Source organism: Lucilia sericata, unplaced genomic scaffold (genome assembly GCF_015586225.1).
Source record: "Lucilia sericata isolate MDLA Ls3-8-SP2 unplaced genomic scaffold, ASM1558622v1 Contig001161F_arrow, whole genome shotgun sequence".
NCBI classification, from domain to species: domain Eukaryota; kingdom Metazoa; phylum Arthropoda; class Insecta; order Diptera; family Calliphoridae; genus Lucilia; species Lucilia sericata.
In genome coordinates, this window is record NW_023995131.1 from 130,155 (window position 1) to 139,863 (window position 9,709).

At 38.8% G+C, this 9,709-nt stretch overlaps 1 protein-coding gene across 1 annotated transcript; it reads right to left on the reverse strand.

Moving 5' to 3' along the window:
* Window positions 1–7,911: 7,911 nt before the first annotated feature.
* Window positions 7,912–9,493, reverse strand: LOC119610341 (putative nuclease HARBI1). Its single transcript, XM_037965504.1, has 4 exons — window positions 9,022–9,493; window positions 8,822–8,973; window positions 8,490–8,764; window positions 7,912–8,433 (listed from the first exon to the last, which is right to left on the reverse strand). The coding sequence occupies exons 1-4, from the start codon at window positions 9,138–9,140 to the stop codon at window positions 7,912–7,914; spliced, it is 1,068 nt and encodes a 355-aa protein (XP_037821432.1). The 5' UTR covers window positions 9,141–9,493.
* Window positions 9,494–9,709: the final 216 nt, after the last annotated feature.

Genomic DNA, 9,709 nt, shown 5'->3' on the forward strand with positions numbered 1-9,709 from the left:
CTTCGCCGGGTTAACATTGAGGCCTCTCGGTTGAGCCCAGCTCAAGGCCGTATTCAGAGCCTCCTCAGCTCTTCTACACAAGTAATTTGGATCCTTTCCCTTTAAAAGTATTACGACATCGTCTGCATAGCAGACAGGTCTAAGTCCTTTCTCGGTTAGGGTCCTTAGGAGGCTATTAATCGTGGTGACCCAGAGTAAAGGTGACAAATGCCACCCTGTGGTATACCGCGAAATACCTTTTTCCTGATAGTTATATCGTACATCTCGCAGCTTATCCATCTGTTCCTTAGCATGTAGTTGATCCAGTTACGGAGCACCCGGTCAACATAAAACTGGTCTAGGGATTGGATAAGGGTATCAGTGTGCACGTTATTGAAAGCGCCTTCGATGTCAATGCATACTGCCAGTGTATACAGTTTGCTATCGAAAGATTCACCTATGTAGTGGACAACTTCATTTAAAGCGGTTTCCACCGATCGTCCCTTTACATAAGCATGCTGCTTATATTTAAGGTCATTGTATGGTATGCTGCTTTTAACCATGCTATCGACTATCCGTTCCAAGGTTTTAAGTAGGAAGGACGTAAGACTTATCGGTCGATAGGACTTAGGTGTCGCATAGCTAGGTTTCCCTGGTTTGGGTATAAATATTACCCTTGCATCCTGCCATTTAAACTGGGTATATGCCAATTTTAAGCATGCAGTGAATATCTGTGACAGATGTACGGAAACCAGTCCCGCCTCCATCTGCAAAAGTGCCGGGAAAATTCCATCCGGCCCTGCAGCTTTATAGGGAGCAAAGCTCTTGATTGCCCCTTTCACCATGTCAGTTGTAATTACTATTTCCGTGTTACCCTCCCCTTCCTCCAATATCGGTTCATCTATGTTATTCGATATACCGGGTGGGAAATGAGAATCCATTAGGAGTTTCATTGTCTCCTCCATATCCTCAAGCCTCCTGCCCGTGTCATCGATCATAGATTCCGGTTGGACATGAGTTTTGGATAGGAATTTTTTTATCTTCGATACGTCATTTACGCTATCTACCTGTTCACAGAAAAGTTTCCAGGAGTCTCGTTTGGCTTTTCGAACGATTTTCTTATATTCACCAAGTTTATTACGATACTCATCCCAGTATACTGCGGTCTTTTTACGCCGTGCCCGGTTAAATAGTTTGCGAAGAGTCTTCCCAAGGTTCCGGATCTCCCCAGTTACCCAGGGTTTTTCCTGGGCAGATCTCCGCTCTCGCAGAGGGCAGCTGTCCTCGAACGATTCAACCAGGGCACTTGTGAACGTTTCCACTTTGGCATCTATATCCTCTTTATTTCGACATTGAAAAGTGTCCTGACCTAAACGGTTCTTTAGTAAGGTCCCGAACATTGTCCAATTAGTTTTAGACTTATTCCGAAACTTTATCGGCTTTGGTGGTGGCCTTAGTATTTTGAATCTTATGTACCGATGATCAGAAAAGGAGTGCTCGTCCGAAACTCTCCAATCCTGAATTTCGTTTATAAGCTCTTCTGAACATATAGTTATATCTAATACTTCTTCTCTGATTCTATTGACGAAGGTAGCTTTATTACCTAAGTTCAATGTTATCAAGTCTTTAGTATTAAAGAAATCCATGAGGGCTTGTCCCCTGCGATTGGTGTTTGTACTACCCCAAGCTACATGATGCGAGTTGGCATCACAACCTATTACAATTTTCTTATTTTTCCTTTGTGCCTCTTCAACCAATTTCATCAGATCCGACGTTGGTGGTAGTGTCGGAGAATCGAAAGGCAGGTAAATAGATGCAAGGAATATGTTGCCACGACCTTGCTTCAGCACCGTTGCATCCGATGTTGATAATCCTGTTGAGAGGAGAAAACATAAGTTCTTGTGACATAAGATACATGTTCTCGGGCGAGATCCTGTATCAGCGTAGAAAAGTTGGAAATTTACGTGATTTAATCCAGAAACCTTGTTGCGAATCGTCCAAGGTTCCTGGATTAAAGCTATATGTATTTTACCTGTGTTGATTTTAGCCATCAGAGCGTTGGTAGCTGTCTCGCTCCGATGGAGGTTTATTTGGATAACCTCAATCATGGTCATCCATTAAACTGTCTTCCAACGAGTTGGTGGTCACCTCCTCGCTCTTTGGATTTGACTCCTCCGGATAGCCTGAAGTGGCTATTAATGCAGTGAGTACTGTTGATGGCACTGCGGTGTCCTTATGAGGCATAGGAATAGCAATATTTTTAATAGACACATTCCCAATTCTGGAGAGCATTGCTGTTCTGTCTTCTGGCGGGTGAGTGATTTCCTCCTCGCTTTTAGGATTTGACTCCTCAACATTGCTAGTACTTGCTAATGATGCTTTGGGTACTGTCTTAGGTGTTTTAGTGTCCTTGTCGGGGCCGGTTTTGACAGCCCTTTCAATCGGCGCCTTCCCAATTTTGGAAAGGGCAACTACACTTTCTTCTGGCGAGTTAATGGTAAATTCCTCGATTTTAGGATTTGACTCCTCAACGTTATCAGTAGTGGATACTGATGCTGTGGTCTTAGGTTTTTTAGTGTCCTTTTCGAGGCTTGTTGTAACAGCCCTTCCAATCGGCACCTTCCCAATTTTGAATATGACAGATTTAGAGGCGAAGTAAGCCCTTCCTTTATTCTTGGCAAGACTAGCCATGGATTTCTGGTCGATACCTATTACAAATAAAGTTCCCTCAGGTTCTTCTTTCCTGTAAAAGACATCCCATTTTTCCACGGCCAGCTCAGCATTTTGACCTCCAAGAATTTCCAGTATACGTTCATTAGCCAGTTTACTGCCCCATCCTTTTATGTAGACAGTGGACTTTAGGAGCACCGGAAGCTCGCTCTTCTTTGCCAGTCCCAGCCTAGCGCCGTCCCAGGGAGGAGGGATACTTTCCACCAAGTTCTTTAGGGTGCTAACACATTGGTGAGATGCCAACCTCATCAACATCACGCCCATGCTGAACTCGCAGCTCTCGCTCTCTATTGGTTGTTTGCCCTTTGAAGCGATTGCATGGTCCACTATCTTATTGTTGACCAGGTCTTCTATTTTACTCTGTTGGTCTATTGGAATTTTGCCTGTCGGATTACCGGCATCGTAAACTGCATAGCAGAGATCGTCCCGGTGCCTACTTCTGGCAACTTTGGCGTAAGATGGCGGCTCTTTTCCTTTTCCTCCGTCTAGCTTCTCCTTCCTCGTTTTTCGGGGCTTCTTTTGAGATTCCCTTACCTTCGAGGTTGATTTCGCCGACGTGTTCGTCTTCGGAATATCTGGCTTGGCGTTGTCACCCTTACTCGCAGGATTCTCACTTGAGATTCCTTTGAGTGAAGTATGGCTTGGCTTCGACTGTGTATTAGAAGACGGGGAGCTCTTTTTCTTCTTAGGTTTATTCTCAGTTGTCAACTCCTCGGGAGACCTGATCCTTTTTGCCTCAGATCTTGTGAGAGAGTCCGATTTTTCCTTTGGAGTGTCGTGGGATTGACTAACTATGATTTCCTGAAGCATCTTTTTCAACTTCCTCCTCTGTGCTCCAGAAAGTCTTTTCTTAGTAATAGGTAGTTTAGCTATGCTATCACTCACCTCTTTCACCATTTGCTCTACTTCATCCTTTTTGGGATTTGCTATAATGGTATTATTTTTATTATCATCTGAGGATTCAGAGTCGGAACCCTCACCTATATTTAAAGGCTGAGGTAGCTTAGAGCTCTCTCCGAGTACATCCTTCTCTTTCACCCCTATATTTTTGCCAGCGGCATGCTGTACACTTGACGCATTGTCCGCCACGGAGGCCAAGGTACCCACCTCCGTAGTAGTATTCTGCTCACGATTGCAGGATGACGACGACACGTGACTCGCGAGTAGATCAACACTTGCCGCCGGTACTGGGTTATTTAGGCCCTGCACCGTAACTTTTATCTTTTCATTTTTATTTTCCATATTTGGTACCTGGTACCTGGTCGATACCTATTACAAATAAAGTTCCCTCAGGTTCTTCTTTCCTGTAAAAGACATCCCATTTTTCCACGGCCAGCTCAGCATTTTGACCTCCAAGAATTTCCAGTATACGTTCATTAGCCAGTTTACTGCCCCATCCTTTTATGTAGACAGTGGACTTTAGGAGCACCGGAAGCTCGCTCTTCTTTGCCAGTCCCAGCCTAGCGCCGTCCCAGGGAGGAGGGATACTTTCCACCAAGTTCTTTAGGGTGCTAACACATTGGTGAGATGCCAACCTCATCAACATCACGCCCATGCTGAACTCGCAGCTCTCGCTCTCTATTGGTTGTTTGCCCTTTGAAGCGATTGCATGGTCCACTATCTTATTGTTGACCAGGTCTTCTATTTTACTCTGTTGGTCTATTGGAATTTTGCCTGTCGGATTACCGGCATCGTAAACTGCATAGCAGAGATCGTCCCGGTGCCTACTTCTGGCAACTTTGGCGTAAGATGGCGGCTCTTTTCCTTTTCCTCCGTCTAGCTTCTCCTTCCTCGTTTTTCGGGGCTTCTTTTGAGATTCCCTTACCTTCGAGGTTGATTTCGCCGACGTGTTCGTCTTCGGAATATCTGGCTTGGCGTTGTCACCCTTACTCGCAGGATTCTCACTTGAGATTCCTTTGAGTGAAGTATGGCTTGGCTTCGACTGTGTATTAGAAGACGGGGAGCTCTTTTTCTTCTTAGGTTTATTCTCAGTTGTCAACTCCTCGGGAGACCTGATCCTTTTTGCCTCAGATCTTGTGAGAGAGTCCGATTTTTCCTTTGGAGTGTCGTGGGATTGACTAACTATGATTTCCTGAAGCATCTTTTTCAACTTCCTCCTCTGTGCTCCAGAAAGTCTTTTCTTAGTAATAGGTAGTTTAGCTATGCTATCACTCACCTCTTTCACCATTTGCTCTACTTCATCCTTTTTGGGATTTGCTATAATGGTATTATTTTTATTATCATCTGAGGATTCAGAGTCGGAACCCTCACCTATATTTAAAGGCTGAGGTAGCTTAGAGCTCTCTCCGAGTACATCCTTCTCTTTCACCCCTATATTTTTGCCAGCGGCATGCTGTACACTTGACGCATTGTCCGCCACGGAGGCCAAGGTACCCACCTCCGTAGTAGTATTCTGCTCACGATTGCAGGATGACGACGACACGTGACTCGCGAGTAGATCAACACTTGCCGCCGGTACTGGGTTATTTAGGCCCTGCACCGTAACTTTTATCTTTTCATTTTTATTTTCCATATTTGTTTTTTTTTTTTTTTTTTCCAGTTTTTTGGTCCGCGGGGAATATAATATTCCCAGGTGGTGGACAATCTGCCCTCCCTCAGCTTAAGTGAAATTAAAGCTGGGAGAGGACAGATGGTCCATCACCACCCCCTATCCGCCACCCGGGGACGCGCTCGGTAGGAAAAAATCTGGAAAACTCCCCCGAGAAAAAAAAAAAAAAAACAGTGTGTATGAAAAAAAAAAACGCAGTTAGATAGCAAAAACTATGGTTTATGCTCTCCACTGGTTCTCATTCTCCGAGGTCGAAGGATATGGTCATAGTGACCACATCCCTCAAAGGATTTTTATATGAAGCTATTACATTTTCAAAAAATCTTATAAATTTCCACAAACTCAATTTGGAAAAACTGTAAACGCAGTTAGATAGCATAAATATTATTTATGCTCTCCTCTGGTTTTCAATTTCCGAGGTCGAAGGATATGGTCATAGTGATCACATCCCTCCAAGAGCTCATATATGAAAAAATTGCATTTTCGGAAAATCTTATAAATTTCCACAAAATAAATTTGGAAAAACTAAAAACGCAGTTAGATAGCATAAACTATTGGTTATGCTCCCCACTGGTTTTCATTCTCCGAGGTCGAAGGATATGGTCATAATGACCACATCCCTCCAAGAACTCATACATATATGAAAAAATAAAATTTTCAAAAAATCTTATAAATTTCCACAAACTCAATTTGGAAAAACTAAAAACGCAGTTAGATAGCATAAACTATGGGTTATGCTCTCCATTGGTTTACACTCTCCGAGGTCGAAGGATATGGTCACAGTGACCACATCCCTCCAAGAACTCATATATGAAAAAAATATTTTTTCAAAAATAGTGGTCACTGTAAGAACTCAGAATTTTTAAGAGTATAATTGATTGCCTGTATTTTTCACTGGGTTGCGTACTCCGAGATGCGAAAGTACACTGATCACATCTCTCATAAACTAATAATTTTACACTTATTTTCAAAAACTTTAAAAATTTTGTATTTGATAAAACTTCTGCATATTTCGATAGTTCGATGACTTTGTGTTTTGCATATTTTTAAGATAGAAGGGTTTATATTTGCCATATAACTTAATGAATTTCTTAAAGTGTTTTTATCTGCAATTTAAAATTATAATTTTAAGGATATATGTGCATTATTTTTACAATTATCAGGCCTGTCACAGAATTCCATTCCGATCGAAAGTGGAATTAATTCCGTATTTTACTTCTTCAGAATAAGTAAAACGAAATTTTTTTTCGGAATGAAACCACTTTTAGTTTTGAAAGTGGAATTGATGTTTTTAATTATTTAACATGAAAGAAAACTTATGAAACTTTAAATATAAACCATTTGAACACTGTTTTTCATTATTATATTGCACTTTATTTAAATGTTTGTATATTTTATTACAAAATTAGAAGTTTTTAAACAAAATTCAACAAAAATTGCTTTTAGGAATGTAGTATTGCCACAATTTTTTTTTTTGAGCAAACCACATTTTCTTCTATAGTAAATCTAAGAGTTTTATAGAATTTCACATACTGGCAACACAAAGCATAGACAAAACAAAACAAAAAAGAAAAGTAATTTAAAATGTAAGATAAATTTAAAATTATTTTGAAAATGTTATTCATTTTTAATTCTTTAGGGGAAAACATAGAAATCCTGAACAGGAAAAGATTTTCCTCGATTTTATGGAGCAACATCAAGATATAGCCAAAGGGTATGTCAAGGGAGACCGAGTAACAAAAGAGGCACTATGGATAGAATTAACGGAAAAACTGAATTCCTCTGGGCCTCCTTCCAAGGATTGCAATGGTTGGAAAAAAACATGGGCTGATTGGAAGGTGTATGTGAAAAACAAATTGTGTGACAATAAAAAAGAAAACCAAAAAACTGGTGGTGGTCAATTCAACAAATACATATTATCGGATGTAGAGGAATCGGTAGCAAGGCTGACAGGAATTTATAGAGCTGTAGATGGCTTAGTTGGATCCAAAGATTTTGCTGAAACAGTTTTAGAAAATTTGTTGTGTGATTCTAATAAGGAAACTTCAACTGATTTAGACGTTATAGCACCTTCAACACCTCGGAGTGCTTTAGAAAATCAGGAACACGCAGACAAAAATACAACCATATCATCAAAGAAGCGACCTTGCCTAACACCATCTCCTGACCCTAAACGTAAAAGACCACGAACTCCATGCAATCCTCATACACCATTAACACCAGATTTAAATAAACTTCTGGCAGAAGAAAACAATTACTTAAAATCTATAGTTAATTTAATGGAAGAACAACGCGATGAAATAAGATGCCAAAATCAAAAATTAGATAGGCTATGTAATATCTTGGAAAGTCATTTTACTGACAGAAAAATAAATGATAAGGAAACTCAAAAGCAGATAAAAGAGAAAAATGAATTGAAGTTAAAATTATTAGAAATAGAATCTTTAAAACTTGAAATAGAACGCAAAAAATCAATGCGTCAATAATTCCCTATAGCTTCTGAATTCTAAATGATCTCATATGATTGAAATCTTATTTTAAAGTACATATGGATTCCAAAAATGTTTCTTTAAATAGTATTTTTAATTTAATTTAAAATAATAATAATACTTGAATTGTTTTAAACACTGTTTTTAATTCAATTGAGCAGCAATATTGTTTCTTATTCGTTGGGCAACATTAAACATATCTCTACCAGATATCTCCTCTACATCTTCATCATAATTCTCGTCATTTTCGTTCGTCGTTATAATATCCTCATACTCTACGTTGTACTCTCTACAAATGTTATGTAAAGCACAGCACACATTTATTATCTTTACAACTTTTTGTGGAGTGTATTGCAATGTCCCAAGCAAGCACCTAAATCGGCTTTTCAATACCCCAATTGTTCGTTCTATAATATTGCGGGCTGATGCATGCTTTTGGTTAAATTTGTGCTCTAACGTTCCAATTGTTACGTTTTTGTATGGCGTGATTAAAAATGGCTCTAAACCATAGCCGGAATCTCCCAATAGCCATGAATTTTTATTTCCATTGGAATAATTATTCAGAAAAAAAGTTCGTGCTCTGCTCATATTCCAAATGAACGAATCATGGCAAGACCCAGGTCTGCATGCATCCACAGCACAGACTTTCATTTTGTAATCACATATCTTAAACAACATAATATTACTTATTAAGAAGAAAACTAATGAAAAATCTATCTTACGATCATAGCATTAACACTAAATGATCCTTTTCTGTTAAAAAATAAAGATTCGTCTTCTGATGGCTTGTTCATTTTGACGTGCGTACCATCAATACATCCTATTACCCCTGGTACATGAAATTTATTAAAAAAATGAGCTTTTGAATTTTGTATTTCATCTGCTGACATTTGAAGCTTTATCCATTGTGGGCATATTATGTTCTCAGTTGCATTTATTACTCTCCACATTATTGTTGAAACTGTGCTCCTACCTAAACTGATATCCACATCTTTAGCTAGAAATGAATTATTGAACTGAAGAAGGTTTACCATAAAAAATATGAGATCAATACCTATAACGCCTTGAAATGCACCTGTAGCTAGAAACCTAAGTGTTGTGGACAACTGTATAATTACAGGAATTGTTGAACTTTGGAGATGTGGGCTCAATTTTTCCAAAACCATAATAAAAGCCTCCTTGCTGAGGCGGTAATAGCTAACAAATCTGATACAGGAATTAGTTTAATAAATTAAAGACTTTAAAATTGCTTACACTGCACTGGGATATGAAAGAGGATCTGAAGCATCCCTCAATATTTTCCGACGTAGTTTTTCAACAGATTCTTGACGTTCCTGAGCATTGATTGCTGCAACAATTGAAATTCCTGGCATTTTGAGATTTTTTTTATTTTCTTATTTTTGTATTTTAATTAAATTTTTTGTATTTTCTTTTCCCTGTTCTTTTACATTAATCATTGCCACACAAAAATCAAAAAAGCCGACAACTTAAAATATTTAGGGATTTACAAATTCGATCGGAATCCAAAGAAGCAAAATAAATTCGATCGGAATAGTAACTACGGAATTGAAACCATTCCTATCGGAATGTGTGACAGACCTGTATGTGTAAAAATCTGTACAAATATGTGAAAATACGCTTATTTCAAGTATTAAATACTTTTTTGTCGCATGCGATGTTTTTTTCTCTTACATGAAAAACGTATTTAACCCGGCATATTTATCTTCACTCACTTGAAATCTTTTGGTACATTCAAAACATTTCTGGGACGATTCTTTCATACTGATTTTTTAAGCAAAAATTTCAAGGATTCTGTATAAGAATGAATAAACTAAATAAATAATTATTTTCTGTCTCTGGTCAAAACACATTCAGAGTATTTTCTGTGAAGACTTTGATCAAATATGAATTGAAATCTATTATTAAATCAAATAATTGATGT

What these genes read in the sequence shown, in the direction of transcription:
- LOC119610341 (XM_037965504.1), bottom strand. Translation starts at nt 9,140, where the DNA reads ATGCCAGGAATTTCAATTGTTGCAGCAATCAATGCTCAGGAACGTCAA. An exon ending in CTTTCATATCCCAGTGCAGT is followed by an intron (nt 8,974 to 9,021) that starts GTAAGCAATTTT and finishes TTCCTGTATCAG; the next exon opens with ATTTGTTAGCTATTACCGCC. An exon ending in TGCATTTCAAGGCGTTATAG is followed by an intron (nt 8,765 to 8,821) that starts GTATTGATCTCA and finishes ATTCATTTCTAG; the next exon opens with CTAAAGATGTGGATATCAGT.